The sequence below is a fragment of the Hyperolius riggenbachi genome, chromosome 10 (genome assembly GCF_040937935.1).
Source record: "Hyperolius riggenbachi isolate aHypRig1 chromosome 10, aHypRig1.pri, whole genome shotgun sequence".
Classification (NCBI taxonomy): domain Eukaryota; kingdom Metazoa; phylum Chordata; class Amphibia; order Anura; family Hyperoliidae; genus Hyperolius; species Hyperolius riggenbachi.
Genome location: NC_090655.1, coordinates 2,620,905 through 2,644,511, shown reverse-complemented (window position 1 = coordinate 2,644,511; position 23,607 = coordinate 2,620,905). Strand labels below are relative to the sequence as shown.

The 23,607-nt window shown below is 48.4% G+C and overlaps 1 protein-coding gene across 3 annotated transcripts in view; it reads left to right on the top strand.

Moving 5' to 3' along the window:
* Positions 1-23,253, top strand: part of SLIT1 (slit guidance ligand 1) — a 617,918-nt gene extending 594,665 nt beyond the window's left edge. For all 3 annotated transcript variants that reach the window (XM_068257843.1, XM_068257844.1, XM_068257845.1), the window contains 7 exons: positions 401-538; positions 6,671-6,908; positions 9,830-9,960; positions 12,731-12,885; positions 14,510-14,798; positions 18,884-19,095; positions 22,468-23,253. In XM_068257843.1, the coding sequence (XP_068113944.1) occupies positions 401-538; positions 6,671-6,908; positions 9,830-9,960; positions 12,731-12,885; positions 14,510-14,798; positions 18,884-19,095; positions 22,468-22,706 (1,402 nt within the window). In that variant the 3' untranslated portion in view covers positions 22,707-23,253. The remainder of the gene's footprint in view (positions 1-400; positions 539-6,670; positions 6,909-9,829; positions 9,961-12,730; positions 12,886-14,509; positions 14,799-18,883; positions 19,096-22,467) is intronic.
* The last annotated feature ends 354 nt before the right edge of the window (positions 23,254-23,607 follow it).

Below are 23,607 nucleotides of genomic sequence, written 5' to 3'. Positions count from 1 at the left end.
GTGACGCCCATGTGAGTCAGGGGGAGGAGCCTCACCTGTTGCTGGCTTATAGAATGTAGATAGATTTGAATAATGATCATTCTATTCATCAGTATTTATTGTCCTCCTGGGGCTGAGTATTGTGATGGTGATCAGCCAATCAGAATGGTGATAATGTGAGGCCTGACTCTTGGCTGTGTGCGTCAGTGAGCGTGTCAGTGTGCGTCAGTGAGCAGTGAGCGTGTCAGTGAGCAGTGAGCGTGTCAGTGTGCGTCAGTGAGCAGTGAGCGTGTCAGTGTGAGTCAGTGAGCATGTCAGTGTGCAGTGAGCGTGTCAGTGTGCAGTGAGCGTGTCAGTGTGCGTCAGTGAGCTCATTGTGTGACATTGCAGCTAGCAGTGACCTCTATGGTTTGTTTCTTAGGTGTGAGTGCGCTCCCGGCTACGGAGGAGAGAACTGCAGCCACAACTACGATGATTGCCAGGACCACCGATGTCAGAACAATGCCAAGTGTGTGGATGAGGTGAACGGCTACTCCTGCCAGTGCATCGGGGGCTACAGGTAAGTGGCCGGCACAGAGGGCGGGGACAGGTGCCTTAGCCACGCCTCCTTTCCAAGATGGTAGCAAGCTGGGAAATGGGTCCAAGCTCATTTTTCCTGAAATTGAGGCAGGGGGCGCACTTGTCTTAATTGCATGTTTCCCGGGGATTTTACATTGTTTTTTTACAAGTGTGCTTCCAGCCTGTAGGTTTGGGAGGTTTTAAGGTTTAGCTTGTTAAAGGAAACCCAAGGTGAGAGAGGTATATGGAGGCTGCCATATCTATTTCCTTTTAAACAATATCAGTTGCCTGGCAGCCCTCCTGATCCTGCGTCTCAAATACTTTTCAGCTTTTACTGGATTAACCATTTGCTTGTTACAGGGTTTTGACTCAGACACTACTTATGCCAGAATATCAACAGGACTGCCAGGTAACTGGTATTGCTTACAAGGAAATAAATATGGCAGCCTCCTTATCCATATATAGTTAGGGTTATTTGTGAAAACCTGTTTTAATTGGTCAGGAGTCCTATACTGGCCCCTCCCACTCAAAGACCACCCGAGCTTCTAGCAGCATTATTATTAGAGAATTCAGTCTATGCCCTCCTCCACAGTTTGAGCAGTATGATGATGTCGAGCTAGACCGCAGCAATCCAGCCCTCAGCCGGTTTCCAATGCATTCAGCAGGGCTGCTTCAGTCCACATGACCACATTTCTAAGCAGAGAGGTGACGTATGTCTGCTTAGTGAACCGTCAGCTGCTATATTCAGATCTGGAGGGCTTATCACCCTCTGTTCTCAAATGTATTAAAGTCTTATTTTCTCAAGTGCACTTAAAGACCATTATCACAAAAAAAAAAAGTAAAATGCATATGCATAAAATGTACATTTGTTCCAGAGTAAAATATACTATAGATTTCTTTTTTCCCCCATGTTGCTATTACCTACAATAGATTAGTCCAAAACCTGTGGATTCTGTCAGATTTTTGCAGTGTATGGCCTTGTTCACATTATAAATCGCAAGCGCTGAGCGCTTGTGTGAGCGTTTTTCCCTGTGCTTTTCAGAGTGATCTGCGCTTTTTTAAGTGTTTTTGTTTGGTGATTTTTTTTTCTCCTCCCGACTACAATCAGGAAGTGAACTCTTTGACCTGGAAGTTAATAAATACAATGTATTTATTTTAATAAGCACTCGGCAAATTGCTTTTCAAAGCGCTTTCCCTATACCTTGCATTGAAGCGCAAACGCTCAGGAAATAGTGCAGGACCCGTGTTTGCGATTGGATAGAAAGCTCATCGCTCATGTGAGGGGGGAGGAGGGGGATGGGGAGGGGGGGTGGCTACAAACGCTCAGGAAATGGTGCAGGACCCGTGTTTGCGATTGGATAGAAAGCTCATCGCTCATGTGAGGGGGGGAGGAGGGGGATGGGGAGGGGGGTGGCTACAAACGCTCAGGAAATGGTGCAGGAGCTGCATTTACGATTGGATAGAAAGCTCATCGCTCATGTGAGGGGGAGGAGGGGGAAGGGCAGGGGGGAGGAGGGTGATGGGGAGGGGGGGGGGGCTACAAACACTCAGGAAATGGTGCAGGAGCTGCGTTTGCGATTGGATAGAAAGCTCATCGCTCATGTGAGGGGGGGGGGGGGAGGGGGATGGGGAGGGGGGGTGGCTACAAACGCTCAGGAAATAGTGCAGGACCCGTGTTTGCGATTGGATAGAAAGCTCATCGCTCATGTGAGGGGGGGGGAGGGGGATGGGGAGGGGGGGTGGCTACAGACGCTCAGGAAATGGTGCAGGAGCTGCGTTTGCAATTGGATAGAAAACTCATCGCTCATGTGAGGGGGGGGAGGGGGATGGGGAGGGGGGGTGGCTACAGACGCTCAGGAAATGGTGCAGGAGCTGCATTTACGATTGGATAGAAAGCTCATCGCTCATGTGAGGGGGAGGAGGGGGAAGGGCAGGGGGGAGGAGGGTGATGGGGAGGGGGGGGGCTACAAACACTCAGGAAATGGTGCAGGAGCTGCGTTTGCGATTGGATAGAAAGCTCATCGCTCATGTGAGGGGGAGGAGGGGGAAGGGCAGGGGGGAGGAGGGTGATGGGGAGGGGGGGGGGCTACAAACACTCAGGAAATGGTGCAGGAGCTGCGTTTGCGATTGGATAGAAAGCTCATCGCTCATGTGAGGGGGGGGGAGGGGGATGGGGAGGGGGGAGGAGGGGATGGGGAGGGGGGGTGGCTACAAACGCTCAGGAAATGGTGCAGAACCCGTGTTTGCGATTGGATAGAAAGCTCATCGCTCATGTGAGGGGGGAGGAGGGGGATGGGGAGGGGGGAGGAGGGGGATGGGGAGGGGGGGTGGCTACAAACGCTCAGGAAATGGTGCAGGACCCGTGTTTGCGCTCGGATAGAAAGCTCATCGCTCCATGTGAGGGGGGGAGGGGGATGGGGAGGGGGGGTGGCTACAGACGCTCAGGAAATGGTCCAGGAGCTGCGTTTGCGCTCGGAAAGAAAGCTCATCGCTCATGTGAGAACGCTTACATGGAGCAACATTACTCAAGCGCTTTTAAAGCGATTTTAAAAATTACCGGTGCTTAAAAAAAAAAAAAAAAATCGAAAATGCTCATAGTGTGAACAAACATTAACTCCTCATGGGGGATTCTTAGGGCTTTCTTTATTTTTTTTAAACAATAATCTTTTTATTGAATTTTTAGACATACAGGTAATTCAACAGAGGTAGAACATTATGAGTGTATAATATAAGGGCTCGTTTCCACTATAGCGAATCCGCATGCGGGCACTGCATGCGGATTCGCATACTTAATGTTAGTGGATGGGGCTGTTTCCACGTGTGCGGCGGCGGCGTTTTTCGGTGCACTGAAAATCTGCACGACAGGGTCGTGCAGATTCGTGTGCGGCAGGAATGCGGGCGAATCGCCGCTAATGTATTCAATAGGGAAATCGCATGCGGCTTTGTCATGCGGATTTCCCCGCGATTTCGCATGCGATTTCGCATGAAAGCCAATGGAACTTAACACAGGCAGTGACATGGTTAAATTCGCATGGCTCCTTGCCATGCTAAATCGCATGCGGAATCGCGGGTAAATCTGCATGCGGAAACGCAGCCGCATGCGATTTCTTCAGCGGTGGAATCCAGGCGATTCCGCACCGCTACAGTGGAAACGAGCCCTAAACAGTAGTGTCCATCATAGTTCACATAGCGTGTAGGGTATTGTGTGATAAAGAGATACCAATTTTCTTAAGTGCCTGTAATATGGAAGGAAATTTGGTGTAAGTCGAGAATGGTAGTTTAAAGTTTGAAGCTAGTAATGCTGACATTGAACTGAAAAAGAAAAATAGGTAACAATCGAACTAAGCAACATAATTGTGTTAGTTCAAAGTTTAAATCTAAGAGAAGAAAATATATTAGTATAGAACGTATCACCTTGGTGATCAAAGAGCGGTATATTAACATTAATGTAATGGATTGTCTATCCAGACTGGACTTGGTAGTTGGTGTTTGTGAATAGAGTGACAAAAATTCAAAGTCTCAGTTTGTACATTGGGTTTTCTATTGGGTTTGCTCGTTTGTCTCGCTGGACGGGATAGGGGGCCAAAGCAGTTTATGATTTAAAGCATTATCTGCATTGGGGTTTAAAGCAAGGGTCTCAAACTCGCGGCCCGCGGGCCATTTGCGGCCCTCGATACAATATTTTGTGGCCCCCGCCGGCAAAAGCTTCCTTATAGTTCGCTTCAGTGCTCCCAAGTAATCCGCCGCATCCCCGACGCTAAACGAGGGCTGCAGAGCCCCCAAATTGCCCGGAGGGGCAATCCGCCGGCATTTCCTGGAAGGGGCAGAGCCTTCAGCTTCAGCTCTGCCCCTCCTGATGTCAATCGCTGCACGGATCGCCGCCTCTCCCCGCCCCTCTCTGTGAAGGAAGAGTGAGAGGGGCGGGCAGAGACGGCGATGCGCCGCGATTGTGAAATTCCTTATGCGGCCCAGCCTCATCCTGACTTTGCCTTCTGCGGCCCCCAGGTAAATTGAGTTTGAAACCCTTGAAAGGTTTGAGTTTACGTTCCATTGTGGTATTAAATTCAACATTTTGTTGTAGTCGGGTTAGTGCAGGAGGAGCGTCTATTCCCCAGTAGGAGGCTATTGCTTTCTTTATTTTTAAAAGCACTTACTGAACGGCAATTGCTCAGTCCACCTTCCAAAATAGAGTGCAGCGAGTAGGGAAGGCCGGCCACCAGGGTGGGGTTTTGTAAAGAGTAAAGAACACTGAGAATCCCCCCTGGTGAGATGGACTAGTCTAAATCCTATCAGATTTTAAATGCTTACTGTGAGAAAAGGCATTTATAGTGACTACAGGTGAAACTCAAAACATTAGAATATCGTGCAAAAGTCCATTTATTTTAGTAATTCAGCTTACAAGGTGAATGTAATCTGTGGAACAGGAACCCTTTGCGGGTGTTTGGGATGAATAAGCTGATTGGAGTCGGACACTTTGTGCCGAGAATATTGAACCTTTTCACAATAGTCTAATGGGCTGAGATTTTGGGGTTCCCATAATAAGCTGTAAGCCATAATCATCAACATTATAACAGATAAAGGCTTGAAGTATCTCGCTTTGCCTGTAATGAGTCTATTTCATAGATTACTTTCTCCTTTTAAGCTGAATTACTGAAATGAATGGATTTTTGCAGGATATTCTCATGTTTCGAGTTTCGCCCGTATACTCTGGGGGAAATTGACTTTTTATACACGTGTATTTTACATTTTACACATTTTCACGCTAGCGATCCTTTAACTTTCATGGCAAAAGCCGCTTTGCCGCGTCTCCAGTGATTCCGGCTGTTAAAACGTTAAATGAATGGAGTAGCTAAGACTGGTCAGTGGCTGCAGAAGAGCACATTAGGGAATCCATTGGGCAGCATTACTTGTTTACAGGACTATTCTGAGCTGAAATCCCATTGACACAAATCCTCTTACCTTCTGATGAAGTGGAGCGGTCACTGTGTCTCCTCCATGCAGACTGGCCTCACACAGAGGAGATCAGAGGTACAAGCACAGCGGAGTATGTCTGAGATACTGTGTGTCTGACGGACAATCTCTCGCTCTCCCTCCCTCCCCGTCTTTACTCGGAATACACCTGACCTGCATGCTTTTTCAGGACTATGGCTAAGGCAGGAATCGCTTCTGGTTGAATCGCATGCGTTTGGCGGGAATGAAAAATCGCACGTCATGTAATGTCATTTCCTTTGGACGTTTGCGGTCAAGTGTCACAATGTGCGTTTTCAGCATGCAGGGGATAGGGGGGCGGGTTAAACAGCATATTTGTTTGCATAATGACCGATTTAGACTGCCCTGTCTGCGGCACTAAACGATGGGACTGCGCGGCAGTGAAATGAACAGACAGCTCCCGTACCGTTAATTGTGCAAACGACACGCTCGTTTCAGATTCTTCCCGTCGTCTCGTTTAGTCCTGGAAAGCGCCGCGCTTCCGCATCCAAATTCTGGGATTAAACACGGCAAGCCTTAGGAAGCGCTGCCAAAGATGACCCAAATGCTTTCCTGCTCGCTAGCCGTGGGACGCTTGTGTGAACCCGGCCCTATCACTGCTATTCTTCTTTTTCAACATTACTAGATCTTTACAAAAAACTCATGCGACAATGTGTCTCCATAGGAAAACACTGTGTAAATCACATGTGATCTGCATACAGTATGCGAGAAGAAGGAACTCGCTGTGCAATTGTAGAACTTGCATAAAATTGCATTGTGGGTCGCACCGCAATGCCATTCTTGTAGTGGCCCATTAGAGTTACATTATATGTGATTTTGCATGCTAAGGATCAGCAGGACAATGATCCCTGCCTTAGAAACTGAGAATCAGCAGGACAGCCAGGCAATCTGTATTGTTTATAAGGAAATAATTATGGCAGCCTCCATATCCCTTACTCCCCCCCCCCCCCCCCCATTCAGATCTTAGCACTTCCTTGCCAGGGTAGGGGAGTAGGGAATTATAACTGATCACACAATTGTATAGCTGCCACCATTCCAGGGGAATTGCTTTGGGGAAAGTCACTCATTCTGTAAGCAGTTTACATTGTGCAGTGATTGGCTGTCAGTAGGATGTGTGTGGAGTCACTCGTGTTTGTTCTTCCAGCGGTCAGCTCTGTGAAATGCCGCCTCCGGCATCCGTCCTCCCCAGTCCGTGTAAACTAGCCGACTGCCAGAATGGAGCTAAGTGCCTGGAGCTGGGGAGCAGCCCGGTGTGCCAGTGTCTCGCGGGATTTGGAGGAAGCAGGTGTGAAAAGCTGCTGAGCGTCAACTTTGTGGACAGAGACACCTACCTGCAGTTCACAGACCTCCAGAATTGGCCTCGAGCGAACATCACACTGCAGGTGAGCAGCAGGACACTGTACTACAGACCATTGCAGTATCTGCCTGATAATCTTCATCAGTATAATATAGAGCTGGGGAGACAAAGGTACAAAAGTCATCCCACTCCTCAGTTTATCAAACCTCTACATCCCTGGTGTAATACATACATCCCTATAAGCTTGGTATGTAATATATGGCAGCATCCATAGTATTATATCACAATACGTTCTGAATAGTAGAGCACAATGCTGAGTGTCGCAATACAGGTCTGTTCACACTGGACACCGAGCGCTTCTTCCTGTTGATGGCCTGGGGAGGGACAACGTCCTACATGAAGCGCCAGGATGAGCTGGGGAGGGACAATGTCCTACCTGAAGCTCCGGGATGAGCCGGGGAGGGACAACGTCCTACATGAAGCGCCAGGATGAGCTGGGGAGTGACAACATCCTACATGAAGCCTCGGGATTAGCTGGGGAGGGACAATGTCCTACATGAAGCTCCGGGATGAGCTGGGGAGTGACAACGTCCTACATGAAGCGCCAGGATGAGCTGGGGAGTGACAACGTCCTACATGAAGCCTCGGGATGAGCTGGGGAGGGACAATGTCCTACATGAAGCTCCGGGATGAGCTGGGGAGGGACAATGTCCTACATGAAGCGCCGGGATGAGCTGGGGAGGGACAATGTCCTACCTGAAGCACCGGGATGAGCTGGGGAGGGACAATGTCCTACATGAAGTGCCAGGATGAGCTGGGGAGGGACAACGTCCTACATGAAGCGCCAGGATGAGCTGGGGAGGGACAACGTCCTACCTGAAGCGCCGGGATGAGCTGGGGAGGGACAATGTCCTACATGAAGCGCCAGGATGAGCTGGGGAGGGACAATGTCCTACCTGAAGCGCCGGGATGAGCTGGGGAGGGACAATGTCCTACTTGAAGCGCCGGGATGAGCTAGAGAGGGACAATGTCCTACCTGAAGCGCCGGGATGAGCTAGAGAGGGACAATGTCCTACATGAAGCTCCGGGATGAGCTGGGGAGGGACAATGTCCTACATTAAGCGCCGGGATGAGCTGGGGAGGGACAATGTCCTACATGAAGTGCCAGGATGAGCTGGGGAGGGACAACGTCCTACATGAAGCGCCAGGATGAGCTGGGGAGGGACAACGTCCTACCTGAAGCGCCGGGATGAGCTGGGGAGGGACAATGTCCTACATGAAGCGCCGGGATGAGCTGGGGAGGGACAACGTCCTACCTGAAGCCTCGGGATGAGCTGGGGAGGGACAATGTCCTACCTGAAGCCTCGGGATGAGCTGGGGAGGGACAACATCCTACCTGAAGCCTCGGGATGAGCGGGGGAGGGACAACATCCTACCTGAAGCCCCGGGATGAGCTGGGGAGGGACAACGTCCTACCTGAAGCTCCGGATGAGCTGGGGAGGGACAATGTCCTACCTGAAGCGCCGGGATGAGCTGGGGAGGGACAATGTCCTACCTGAAGCGCCGGGATGAGCTGGGGAGGGACAATGTCCTACCTGAAGCGCCAGGATGAGCTGGGAAGGGACAATGTCCTACCTGAAGCGCCGGGGTGAGCTGGGGAAGGACAATGTCCTACCTGAAGCTCCGGATGAGCTGGGGAGGGACAATATCCTACATGAAGCGCCGGGATGAGCTGGGAAGGGACAATGTCCTACCTGAAGCGCCGGGATGAGCTGGGAAGGGACAGCATCCTACCTGAAGCTCCGGGATGAGCTAGGAAGGGACAATGTCCTTCCTGAAGCTCCGGGATGAGCTGGGGAGGGACAACATCCTACCTGAAGCCCTGGGATAAGCTGGGGAGGGACAACGTCCTTCCTGAAGCCTCGGGATGAGCTGGAGAGGGACAACGTCCTACCTGAAGCCTCAGGATGAGCTGGGGAGGGACAACGTCCTACCTGAAGCTCCGGGATGAGCTGGGGAGGGACAACGTCCTACCTGAAGCTCCGGGATGAGCTGGGGAGGGACAATGTCCTACCTGAAGCCTCGGAATGAGCTAGGGAGGGACAACGTCCTACCTGAAGCCTCGGGATGAGCTGGGGAGGGACAATGTCCTACCTGAAGCCCCGGGATGAGCTGGGAAGGGACAACGTCCTACCTGAAGCCTCGGAATGAGCGGGGGAGGGACAACGTCCTACCTGAAGCCTCGGGATGAGCTGGGGAGGGACAATGTCCTACCTGAAGCCCCGGGATGAGTTGGGAAGGGACAACGTCCTACCTGAAGCCTCGGAATGAGCTAGGGAGGGACAATGTCCTACCTGAAGCCTCGGGATGAGCTGGGGAGGGACAATGTCCTACCTGAAGCTCCGGGATGAGCTGGGGAGGGACAATGTCCTACCTGAAGCCTCGGAATGAGCTGGGGAGGGACAACGTCCTACCTGAAGCCTCGGAATGAGCAGGGAAGGGACAATGTCCTACCTGAAGCTCCGGGATGAGCTGGGAAGGGACAACGTCCTACCTGAAGCTCCGGGATGAGCTGGGGAGGGACAATGTCCTACCTGAAGCACTGGGATGAGTTGGGGAGGGACAATGTCCTACCTGAAGCCTCGGGATGAGCTGGGGAGGGACAATGTCCTGCCTGAAGCGCCGGGATGAGCTGGGGTATAAAAAGGATCAGGTAATAAAAAAACATCCAGCACCAAGGGTAGATATTGATAGTTTACCACATTTGTACAGAATGCGCCTAACTAAATGGTCATGCTGGCCTCATCGGATTGTCCTAAACAGCGCCCCCTATCTATCAGCAGCAGAAATGATGGACATTCTCAGTGGCGAAACAAGAAGATGTAATTATAATCCATGAAAGAGACTATTCAGTGGCCTAGCGAGGGCTAATACAGCCACATCTCTGCAGAATAATTGGGAAACATGCCATAAATAACACCTTCTATCTGTGCTTCCACAATGCAGGTCTCTACAGATGAAGACAATGGAATTCTGCTCTACAATGGAGACCGTGACCACATGGCAGTAGAATTATACCAAGGTCACGTCAGAGTAAGCTACGACCCCGGCAGCTTCCCTAGCTCTGCCATCTACAGGTAACAAACAGGTTCTGCACACTGTAGTGCTCTTCTCCAGTGTACAAGAGAGATCCTGCAATGTGAGGCTCGCCATTACTGCTGCACGGATCGGTAGGGTTAATAACCCACTCTCCCATAATTCATTAATGACCTCTTTGTGTCACACACCCTCCTTTGGGAGAGGTCGCCTTTTTGGTTTGGGCTTTCTACCCCTCGTAACCATCTAGAGCTATTTTGTACCAAGAGAGCGACCACATCCAGTATTACTGGTTGGTTGGTTGCTCGTCTGCAACCTCCTTTTGTGAGTACCCATTTCTCTCCACCATTTGCTTCAATTGTTTGACAGACACCAGGCGCCCCAATAGTGTAGTATCTGTGTTTTTTACTCCAGAGTGCTCACCCTACCTACCCACATCATTAATGACAGAGTGATCACCCTACCTACCCACATCATTAATGACAGAGACTCCGCCCTCCTCCATCTGTAAGGCAGCCGCGGCCATGTTTCCGAAGCTCTGTGGCCACCCCTACATGCTTGCCGTGGCCTGCCCCCAGCTCAGCAGCCAGTTAGGCTGCAACTGTTGAGCAGGGGGCGGGCTGCAACAAGCAAGTGGGCGTGGCCACAGAGCTCCCAAACACTTTGGGAAAAAAGCGATGACCGTTCTGCCGAGGAGCAGGACTCCACTGACTCTGTCATTAATGAAATACAGGCCAGCAGGTGATCCGTGCAATATGAGAGCCTTATGTTGCAGTCTCTATCTTACACTGTATGTACACTTAAAAAAATAACTACAATCACTAATAGTGGGGTAGCAATATAGGGGTTGCAGAGGTAGCATTGAGGCCCTATGGGGCTCTCCCTCAACCAAAGTATTAGCTATGCTGGTAATTATCACTTCTATAGATGCTTTGAATAGTAGTAATCATTAACAAGCTGTTCCCCATCCCCTTCCTGGACCTCTCATACTGGGGCTGTCCTTGGCAGGTTTTGGTATTCATTGTTATTTATAGAGTGCTAGGGGGGCCCCAATGTAAAACTTGCACTGGGGCCCATAGCTACACCACTGATCACTATATACTGTATATAGTGTACAAAATGAATGCCCTGCAGCATACAACACACGGCATTTCTTGTCCCGATTTGAATATTTGTTACCTCACTACAGGTTTATCAAGTGTGGAATAAAGCAAGATATCACACAGATTCCAGTTATAACAATCATTTTCATCAGAAGAGATCGTTTTACTTTGGTGTATAACATGTAATTAGCGGCATACACAAGAGAAAAGCAGAGGGGGAAACCAGAAATAAACAGTATTACAGCAATGGTACAGCTGGGGCATCACTATATGAAGTACATTTAGATTACAATCTCTGCCGTCTGGCAAATCACACCGATTTGTTGTGCTGTGCTGATGTTGTGAATCACAATCATATTTCAGGTTATTAGTTATTTGGTGATTGTTTCATCCTAATTGTAGATGAGAAGTCATCAGATGTCTGGGTGATAAATACTCACCTGATTACAGCTCTTTGTATATGTATCTGGGCTGTGGTCCCATGACTATGCCTACAGGAAGCTGCTGATGCATGCTGGGAGAGAAATTCACCATCTTAATACAGGATTTATCTCCCAGCATGCATCTGGTTCAGCAGCTTCCTGATGGCATAATCATGTGACCAGGAAAAATGAAAAGAAGGCTTTACCTTCAAAACAAAAATGACTTGCCATGCATACTTTGCATAAAATCTACATAACATTTGATTTATGCAGTGCTGGAGACTTATTTTAACCACTTCCGTACTCTGTGTCTCTGGCTCCTTAAAGGGGCACTACAGCGGAAAACTGTAAAATTTAAAATATGTGCAAACATATACAAATAAGAAGTACATTTTTTTCCAGAGTAAAATGAGCCATAAATTACTTTTCTCCTATGTTGCTGTCACTTACAGTAGGTAGTAGAAATCTGACAGAAGTGACAGGTTTTGGACTAGTCCATCTCTTTATAGGGGATTCTCAGGGATAAATTTATTTTCAAAAGCACTTAGTGAATGGCAGTTGCTCTGTCCAACTGCCAAAAAACTGTGTAGCAAGCAGGGAAGCTGGGCAGCATCATTGTTTAAATCCTTTTTCGGGAATATCTTTATAAAGAATGAAAGCCTCCCCTCTCCCTCACACTAGTGTGAGTGTCAGCTTCTACGGTATCCCTGTGCTCACAGCTAGCGTGCACCGCCCCTCTCCCTCGCACAAGTGTGTGTGAGTGTCAGCTTCCACGGTATCCCTGTGATAAAGGTAATGCAGCCAGTATCACTGTGATCACTGTTCCTTCTGCTCGGGCCTCAATCCTTTGTGCGGGGATTAGTACCGGGACACCTTATACCTACAATTTGTGTGATTATGATGGTTAGGCAGTGTTGTCTTCTGACCAGCAGTGAAATCATTGCTCAGACTGAGGCCCAGCACACAATAAGCCCTCTTGGTGTGGCCTCCTGCAGTGGTCTCCAGAGCTCGGAGAATAATGATTGGGTTCATGTTTGGAAGATGCTAATAAAGGGATGAGGTCCAGCCTAATAATACAGCTGCCCGTCTGGGTGATCGGATACCTTTGTCTGGGGGGGCGTTGGTGGAGCCGGGTCATTGGCAGATGGTACGCCGTGCCATATGCCCACACCGCCGCTGTTTAATTTTGGAATTAGTGGAGCATTCTGCTTATCCCCCAGAGAGTCATTAGTGATTGAATAGAGGGATAATGAGAGTGTTTACTCCTCGTCTTCTCTCTCTATCAGTTCAGAGACAATCAACGATGGACAGTTCCACACCGTGGAGCTGGTTACCTTTGACCAGATGGTTAATCTGTCTATTGATGGCGGCGCACCCATGACCATGGACAACTTTGGGAAGCACTACTCACTCAACAGTGAAACGCCACTCTATGTAGGAGGTAAGTGTTCCGGGGGGGAATGCAGAAGTAAAAACCACAGATTGGCTGTGTTTGACTCTAGTATTCTGATTTGAATGTATGTTTGATTTGAATTTGTGTTTGAATTACATCTTATACAGTTTAGCTTGGTTTGCACTTGCTTTGGACAAGCTTTGTTTCTCTAATCTCCACATTAAAGGGCAACTGAAGTGGGAAGGATATGGAGGTTGCCATATTTATTTCCCTTTGAACAATACCAGTTGCCTGGCAGACCTGGTCGTCTATTTGGCTGAAGTTGCATCTGAATAACAACAGAAACAAGCATGCAGCTAATCTTGTCAGGTCTGACAATAAACACCTGATCTGCTGCATGTTTGTTCAGGGGCTGTGGCTAAAAGTATTGAAGGCAGAGGATCAGCAGGGCAGCCAGGCAACTGGTATTGCTTAGAGGGATATGGAGGTTGCCATATGTAATTCCTTCTAACTTCAGTTGTCCTTTAAAGTATCTAAAGCAACAGACTCCTGTGTTTTTGATACCAATTGCCATGATCTCTTAGCATGTACTAGACTTGCAAACCCCACAACTGCCGCTAGTACAGATTGTGAATTACAGGACATACAGCAGAGATATACAAAAACATGGCATAGAAGATCAGCTACTGTATATGTACCTGAATATAAGCCTATCCATATATAAACTTGGAGCGATAACACCAAATGTAACACACCACCTGCTCCCCATTCACACCTGAGATCTTGTAACACTAACCAGTCACATGACCCCGGGGAGGGAAAATGTCTTAGTAGAATTCTGTCATTTTTCACTTAGGGGTGTACTCATTTTTGTTGACAGAGGTTTAGACATTAATGGCTGTGTGTTGAGTTGTGTTGATGGGACAGTAAATGTACGGTTATACAAGCTGTACACTGACTGCTTTACATTGTGTCATATATTCACAGTTGTCCCATGAAAATATATAACAACTACTGTATATACTCGCGTATAAGCCTAATTGTTCATCACAAATAATGTGCTGAAAAATTACCCCCTTGGATTATATGCGAGTCAGTGGAGCAGAACAGATGGTGGAGCAGGTGTTGTTACTGGCAAAGGAGTGTAAGGATCGTGCACTACTGATCCTGCTTACACCAGCTGGCTCCCTGCTGTGTCTGTGCCCCCCCATCCCCTGCAACATGGTGTGCAGAGTGCGCTGCTCAAGACTACCTGTGTCCCCTGGCTTGTGGAGCGGAGCGTGCAAGCAGCGTGTCAGCGGTGCAATGATCGGGGATTCTTTCTAATCTATGACATCATCTAGTGGCGTCTTGAGACACAGCTGTATCATCCTTGGGGCACATCTGGCTATGAGGAGGGGGCTTATACGCGAGTCAATCACTTTTTCCTGGTTTCCGAGGGAAAAGTTGGTAGCTCGGCTTATATGCAGGTTGGCTTATATGCAAGTATAGATAGGTATTTACACAGATGTGAGTGGTGTGGTCACTGTTTCGAGATATTGTAGTATTTATGCAGGTAGAGTCCCTGTCCCCGCTATATGACATCACCAGCCACAAGGAGGAGTGTAGTGATTCTGCTGACCAATGAGCTGCAGGTACATGAAGCAGTAAGCTCCTCCCTCCTGTGTTTCAGGCATGCCGGTAGATGTGAATTCTGCAGCCTTCCGCCTCTGGCAGATTCTGAATGGCTCCAGTTTCCACGGCTGCATCCGGAACCTTTACATCAACAACGAGCTCCAGGACTTCACCAAGACTCAGATGAAGCCCGGCGTGGTTCCTGGGTGTGAACCTTGCAAAAAGCTCTTCTGCCTCCATGGGATATGCCAGCCCAACACCCCCACTGGGCCGGTGTGCCACTGTGAGACCGGCTGGATGGGCCGCCACTGTGACCAGCAGATCAGCAATGCCTGCCTCGGACACAAGTAAGTGTTATCCATGGCCTTTCTTCTCGCTGGCATCTGCTGGTGGGTCCCGAGATCTTCACTTCTCCCCCACTCACAGCACAGTGACGGCGTCATGGTCCCGGGTCACTCCTCCCCCCACTCACAGCACAGTGACGGCGTCATGGTCCCGGGTCACTCCTCCCCCACTCACAGCACAGTGACGGCGTCATGGTCCCGGGTCACTCCTCCCCCCCACTCACAGCACAGTGACGGCGTCATAGTCCCCGGTCACTCCTCCCCACTCACAGCACAATGACAGCGTCATGGTCCCTGGTCACTCCCCCTCCCCCACTCACAGCACTGTGACCGCGTCCTAGTCCCCGGTCACTCCTCCCCACTCACAGCACAATTACAGTGTCATAGTCCCAGATCACTCCTCCCCCACTCACAGAACAGTGACAGCGTCATGGTCCCGGGTCACTCCTCCCCCACTCACAGAACAGTGACAGCGTCATTGTCCCGGGTCACTTCTCCCCCACTCACAGAACAGTGACAGCGTCATTGTCCCGGGTCACTCCTCCCCCACTCACAGAACAGTGACAGCGTCATGGTCCCGGGTCACTCCTCCCCCACTCACAGCACAGTGACAGCATCATGGTCCCGGGTCACTCCTGCCCCCCACTCACCGCACTGTGACCGCGTCATGATCCCGGGTCACTTCTCCCCCCCCACTCACAGCACTATGACCACGTCATGGTCCTGGGTCACCCCTCCACCCACTCACAGCACAGTGACAGCGTCATGGTCTTGGGTCACTCCTCCCCCCACTCACAGCACAGTGACAGCGTTATGGTCCCGGGTCACTCCTCCCCCCACTCACAGCACAGTGACAGCGTCATGGTCCGGGGTCACCCCTACCCACTCACAGCACAGTGACGGCGTCACGGCCCAGGGTCACTCCTCCCCGCACTCATAGCGCAGTGACGGCGTCATGGTCCCGGGTCACTCCTCCGCCCACTCACAGCACAGTGACCTCGTCATAGTCCGGGGTCACTCCTTTCCCCACTCGCAGCACAGTGACAGCGTCCTAGTCCCCGGTCACTCTTCCCCCCACTCACAGCACAGTGACAGCGTCATGGTCCCCGGTCACAATAATTTGCATATTTAGCAGTGTTGCATTGTGAAAGACTCACTTACAGCTGAATTATCACAAATAGCTTCTGTTTTAAAGAAAATCTGTAACTAAAAAAAGTTCCCCAGGGGTACTCACCTTGGGTGGGGGAAGCCTCCGGATCCTATCTAGGCTGCCCCCGTCCTCCTGTGTCCCATGGCGGCAGCGGTACAGCTCCCCAAACAGCAGGGATGTAAATATTTACCTTCCCGGCTCCGGCCCAGTATCGGCTCTCCGCTCGGAGATAGGCGGAAATAGCCAATCGCTGTCGGCCCGCTCTACTGAACAGGCGCAAGTCTCCTGCGTAGTAGAGTGGACCCGACAGAGATCAGCTATTTCCAAGGAGAGAGCCGCAACAGCGCCACCCGCTGGAGCCAGAAAAGGTAAATATTTCCTTTTCGTTTTTTTCATCCAATCTTACCATTTCTATGTAGTATAATGCTGGGAATACACGGGTCGTTTTAAACCGTGTATCAAGCCGCTCGATAGATTCCGGCGCGTCCCCGCGGGCGGCTTCTTCTTTTCGTTTTTTACTATTGTCCTAGCCGCAGTATCAAGCAGGGAATCGATCCGGCGGGGTATCGGAAAGGTCGGAAATTATCAATCGAGCCATCAGCGGCTCGATTACACGGTTCAAAACGAACTGTGTATTCCCAGCATAAGGGTAAATTAAGTCAGTATACTGAAACGATAATTTAGTTTCCTTATATCACATAGAAAATGGTAAGATTGGTCAGACATATCAGCAGGAAGGTTTGAGTAATGGTGCCCATATATGATACAATTTTTTTCATCCAATCTTACCATTTTCTATGTAATATAAGGAAACTGCCTAAATTATCCTTTCAGTATATTGACTTAATTTACCCTTATGCTGGAAATACACGGTTCGTTTATATATATAGAACTGACATAGTCATGTCACTGACTGTCCCCAGAGGAGCTCACACTCTAATCCTACCAAAGTCATAGTCTAATGTCCTACCATATTATTATTATGTATTTATATAGCACTGACATCTTCTGCAGCACATTACAGAGTACATAGTCATGTCACTGTCCTCAGAGGAGCTCACAATCTAATCCTACTATAGTCATAGTGTAATGTCCTACCATATTATTATTATGTATTTATATAGCACTGACATCTTCTGCAGCACATTACAGAGTACATAGTCATGTCACTGTCCTCAGAGGAGCTCACAATCTAATCCTACTATAGTCATAGTGTAATGTCCTACCATATTATTATTATGTATTTATATAGCACTGACATCTTCTGCAGCACATTACAGAGTACATAGTCATGTCACTGACTGCCCTCAGAGGAGCTCACACTCTAATCCTGCCATAGTCATAGTGTAATGTCCTACCATATTATTATTATGTATTTATATAGCACTGACATCTTCTGCAGCACTTTACAGAGTACATAGTCATGTCAGTGACTGTCCTCAGAGGAGCTCACACTCTAATCCTACTGTAGTCATAGTATAATGTCCTACCATATTATTATGTATTTATATAGCACTGACATCTCCTGCAGCACATTACAGAGTACATAGCCATGTCACTGACTGTCCTCAGAGGAGCTCACACTCTAATCCTACCATAGTCATAGTCTAATGTCCTACAATATTATTATTATGTATTTATATAGCACTGACATCTTCTGCAGCACATTACAGAGTACATAGTCATGTCACTGACTGTCCTCAGAGGAGCTCACACTCTAATCCTGCCATAGTCATAGTGTAATGTCCTACCATATTATTATTATGTATTTATATAGCACTGACATCTTCTGCAGCACTTTACAGAGTACATAGTCATGTCAGTGACTGTCCTCAGAGGAGCTCACACTCTAATCCTACCATAGTCATAGTCTAATGTCCTACCGTATTAATATTATGTATTTATATAGCACTGACATCTCCTGCAGCACATTACAGAGTACATAGCCATGTCACTGACTGTCCTCAGAGGAGCTCACACTCTAATCCTACCATAGTCATTGTCTAATGTCCTACCATATTATTATTATGTATTTATATAGCACTGACATCTTCTGCAGCACATTACAGAGTACATAGTCATGTCACTGACTGTCCTCGGAGCTCACACTGTAATCCTACCATAGTCATATGTCTATGCATGTATTGTAGTCTAGGGCAGGGCCGGGCCGAGGCATAGGCTGGAGAGGCTCCAGCCTCAGGGCGCAGTGTAGGAGGGGGAGCACAATTCATTCAGCTGTGATTCCTAATTGTGTATGAAGCAAAAAGAAATAAGAAAAAGGGATACATAGCAGTGACTGCAAGCCAGATAACTAGATATTAAGGTGTTGGTCAGGTTGTGGGCCCTGTGGCCCTCTTAGTCTAATAGTAATCAGTGTGTGACAGCTGAAGTGGGAGGGATGGAGGGGCGCACTTTGCTGTCTCAGCCTTGGGTGCTGGAGGACCTTGTCCCTGCTCTGGTCTAGGGCCAATTTAGGGGGAAGCAAATTAACTTATTTGTATGTGTTTGGGATGTGGGAGGAAATTGGAGTGCCCAGAGGAAACCCATGCACACACCCTATCACTTTCCTTGCTTGCAGAAGTCCCTGCATCAAACTGAACCTCCCTGGCACACTATTACCGCCCAGTGCCACTTACTTACAGCTCCAGCAGTTCTGTCGCAGTCCGGCTCCTCTCATTTTGTTTGCTGATCTTCTAGTTCTTAGTGGCTGGGAGACTGGCAGTGTACAGAGACCGGCAGTGACAGCATCTCCTGAGGAGTTTATACATTTCCCATTACTTCACACACTAGGACGATGCCACAATCGTCACTGAGAACTCTCCATGCTGAGATTTTCTATTAGGAAAGCTGTGGTTGGGGAGACTCTGGTTGGACATGATGACTGCGGGTGATCCGTGTACTGTATGACCTTGTAACATTGATTCCCTTCTCGTCACAGATGTGTACATGGAACGTGTATGCCCCTGGACGCTCTGACCTACAGCTGCCTGTGCCAGGACGGGTACAAGGGTGCCCTGTGCAACCAGCAAGCCGAGCTCTATAACCCCTGCAAAAACCTTCACTGCCAGCAGGGGCGCTGCCAGATCTCCGACGTGGGCGAGGCCTACTGCGAATGTGACAGCGGCTATGAAGGGGAGGTCTGCGATCAGGGTGAGTCTGGGGTAATGTTAGGTTACATGGGGGAGGTGCTGTGATGATCATTCTAGGTTGTGGGGAGATTGTACATTCATGTCAGGGTAAGGGTACTGTGCAGGTAAAATGGTGTCTGCATCTCACCATATTCACTGGTCAAGCTGAGAGAACACAAATACTTTATCATCACCCCCAGTGGGACACTTTACTGCGTCTTGGCTGAGAATGAGGAAAACGCATCTTGCATAGTGAGAGACCTTGGTTTCCTTAATGGTAGTGCCTCTTAAAGGGATACTTATGTCAAAATTAAAAAAATGATCTTTACTCACCTGGGGCATCCCTCAGCCCCCTGAAGCTGTATGGTGCCCTCGCAGCCCCGCTCCGATCGTCCTGTCCCCGCCGGCGGCTACTTCCGGGTTCGGCGACAGCCGCCGACAGGCTGGGAATGCGAGTGATTCTCTGTGTTCCCAGCCGCTATATCACCCTCTATGCTGCTATAGCGTATAACATATACATATAACATATACGCTATAGCAGCATAGAGGGTGATATAGCGGCTGGGAACACAGAGAATCACTCGCATTCCCAGCCTGTCGGCGGCTGTCGCCGAACCCGGAAGTAGCCGCCGGCGGGGACAGGACGATCGGAGCGGGGCTGCGAGGGCACCATACAGCTTCAGGGGGCTGAGGGATGCCCCAGGTGAGTAAAGATCATTTTTTAATTTTGACTTAAGAATCCCTTTAAGAGGCACTACAGCAAAAAATTAACATTTAAAATATGTGCAAACATACAAATAATGAGCCATAAATGACTTTTCTCCTATGTTGCTGTCACTTACAGTAGGTAGCAGAAATCTGACAGAAGTGACAGGTTTTGGACTAGTCCATCTCTTTATAGGGGATTCTCAGGGATATTTATTCTAAAAAGCACTTAGTGAATGGCAGTTGCTTTGTCCAACTGCCAAAAAAACTGTGTAGCGAGCAGGGAGGCTGGCCAGCATCGTTGTTTAAATCCTTTTTAGGGAATATCTTTATAAAGAATAAAAGCCTTGCTGAGAATCCCCTATGAAGAGATGGACTAGTCCAAAACCTGTCAGATTTCTACTACCTACTGTAAGTGGCAGCAACATAGAAGAAAAGTAATTTATGGCTCATTTTACTCCGGAAGAAACATACTTCTTATTTGTATAGGTTTGCACATATTGTAAATTTTACAGTTTTTCGCTGTAGTGCCCTTTAATTCTAATTAGTGGCAGACCGCTCTAAAGGTGGCCATTAACAGTACAATATTATCCTTCGATCAGATTTGCTGGATTGTAAGTCATCGGAAGGTGATAATCGTTTGTTCCCATAAACGGGATGATTAAGGCACTTTCTTCAGATATGACCGTAAAATCCAAAATTCTGCTTGGCGAAACTGTTTTAATTGACCATAGAATCCTTTCACTTAGATTTTCTCCACACAGTGTTTGGTTTTCTGCACAATTTGACCATCAAAGTCTGATGGAATAATTGCATCTGAGGAAAATATTGCATCATTAATGGTCACTTTTAGATTTACTTATGCAGGGAAAAAAAGGGGGAGGGGAGTTAATCCATAGAGATCTGGAGTAAGCCTTTGATTGGCCATTGCTGATCAGCTTGGGATTTGGCAGTTTATGTCTGACCACGTTATAACGTGCCTAAAGTGAGAATAATATGGAAGATGCCATATGTATTTCCTTTTAAGCGATACTAGTTGCCTGGCTGTCCTGCTGATCCTCTGCCTTTTAATACATTTAGCCACAGCCCCTGAACAAGCATGCAGCAGATCAGGTGCTCTGACTAAAGTGTGAATCACACTCCAGAAACAAGCATACAGCTTATCCAGTCAGACACTACTGCAGCCAAAGACATCAGCAGGATGACAAGTAACTGGTATTAACAGGAAATAACTATGGCCGCCACCACAGGTCTCCTTTAAACTACTGAAATTGCTTTTATAACCTGAACTTTACACATTGGGCTCTATTCACCAAACTTCCCATATTTTGCTCTGTTGTCTTCCTGCGAGGAAGCGGCTGCTATGAATGCTTTTTGTATTGATGCAAGAAGTTTTGAATCAGTATGATACCATTTGTTGGCTAACAAAGTGTACCAGAGATCAAGGTATAGCAAAAATCGATACTTACCCGGGGCTTCCTCCTAGCCCCATAAGCACGTCCCTCGCCGCCCTCTCTCGGTCTGCCGTCCAGCCCCGGTACCTGGCTCAGTCGGTTTAAGTCTGGGTCTTCTGCACATGCACAGACCTCCCGCGCATGCACAGTAGACCCGGACTAACGTCACTGAGCAAGTTACCGAGGCTTATCACGGCTGAACGGCAGACCGCGGGAGGACGGCGAGGGATTCGCACGTGTTCATAGGGCGGGAGGAAGCCCTGGGTAAGTATTGATTTTTCTATACCTTGATCTCTGGTTTCCTTCAACCTCCCTGGCGGTTTGGCCGGAAGGCCGCGGGAGGGTTTTTTTAACCTTTTTTTTTTTTTTTTTATAGCATGTATCTAGCCTAGCGCTAGCTACATGCTTCCCCCCTCCCTGCGGTGTCCCCCCGTATGCGCCGATTGCCACCGGCGCGTATGCCCATCCGGAAATCCCGTTCCGAACGGGATTTCCATGAGGGCTTCCCCCGTCGCCAAGGCGACGCGCGCGATGACGTCACCAACGTCATCGACGTGACGTCAGAGGGAGCCCCGATCCACCCCTCAGCGCTGCCTGGCACTGATTGGCCAGGCAGCGCACGGGTCTCGGGGGGGGGGGGGGGCACCCTCTGATGCGGCGGGTAACTATGCTGTGTTCCTTTTTTTCTTCCTCTGCCTGAAAGAGTTAAATATCAGGTATGTAAGTGGCTGACTCACTCCTGACTCAGACAGGAAGTGACTACAGTGTGACCCTCACTGATAAGAAATTCCAACTATAAAACACTTTCCTAGCAGAAAATGGCTCCTGAGAACAGGAAAGAGATAAAAAGGGAAATTTCTTATCAGTGAGGGTCACACTGTAGTCACTTCCTGTCAGAACTGAGTCAGCCACTTACATACCTGATGTTTAACTCTTTCAGGCAGAGAAAGAAAAAAGGAACACAGCCTAGTTATTTGTGTGCTAGGCACTGTACATATTTCCTTCCACTGAAACTGATAAACGTGGAGCGATTGTAGCTCGCAGGGTGCACTACTGCTGACAGATAAACATGAAGTCTCTCCCTACAATGCATTCTTGACTAATTACTTGTTATGTCATCCTGACAGATCATCTCTAATTATACTTTCATTACCCTGAAATTATTACTCTCTTAATAAGGAGAAGTATAAACACAATTAAGTCTCACCAGTTTTTGTCTTTCGGTCTGTTGGCAGAGTCGGAGTGCCGAGGGGAGCCGGTCCGTGACTACTACCAGGTGCAGAGGGGCTACGCCATCTGTCAGACCACGCGCACCGTGTCCTGGGTGGAGTGCCGGGGCTCCTGCCATAGCCAGGGCTGCTGCACGGGGTTACGGATGAAGCGCAGGAAGTACACTTTCGAGTGCAGCGACGGCTCCTCTTTTGTGGAAGAGGTAGAGAAGCCGATGAAATGTGGCTGTTCCCAGTGTATGTAGGATCCCGGCAGAGACGTTAGATCACTCCGGACGCACGAGGAGAGACGGACAATGAATCACACGATGTAAAACTGGACTTCCCATTCAGATGTGAGAGCATCTCAATGTCTGTGGCATCTACGAGAAACAAAAACCACACCCAGTCTATGTATAAAGGATCGCCAGACACAGCTGACTGCTTGTATAGTGTTGTCATGTTCCCGAGAGCTAGCGAAGGTATATATGTAGAGGGGAGAAGTGTAGATAGAGATTTTTTTAAGAAAAACAAAAACACAAAATGTATTTATACACAATGTGGATAGATTTACACCGAGTACGAAGGAAGCTTTATGTCTATTTTTATTTTGGTTTTGTTTTTATTTTTGGAGTTAGAACAATTTTTTTTTGTAACCATTGTGACAGTATTGCCTTTTTTATTTGATATTTGTATAGCGCAGATTGTTCTACAGATATACTTTCCTGTCCTTTAACTTGGGGGAAGAGATGGCGGTATAACGTAGCGGACTTCACACCGACTTCATAAAGCACTTTCTTTTTGTCTGTGAAACTCAGCCGATTAATGTGGTTCTTCGTTGATGTAGCGATATTGCGTTATGTAGCACTATCTGCTTATATATGCCAGCAATCTATATTACAGGAGGATTCTGTCTATTGTTCCCCTGGAGAACTGCATTACGCCAACTTTTACTTTAAGGCAGGGTTCACACTTGTCTTTCAGTTTTCTACACTTTTAAGAAAACTGAAAGACAAGTGTGACCCCTGCCTTATAGAGAAAACTGACAAATTGTGCAAGATGTCAGGTTTTTTTTTTTGTGTGCGCGAATTCTGCATTCAAGTGTGACCTAGCCCATTGATTAACTTAAGTTCTCAGTTCAAATCAGTTTTTTTGTGCAGAAAACGC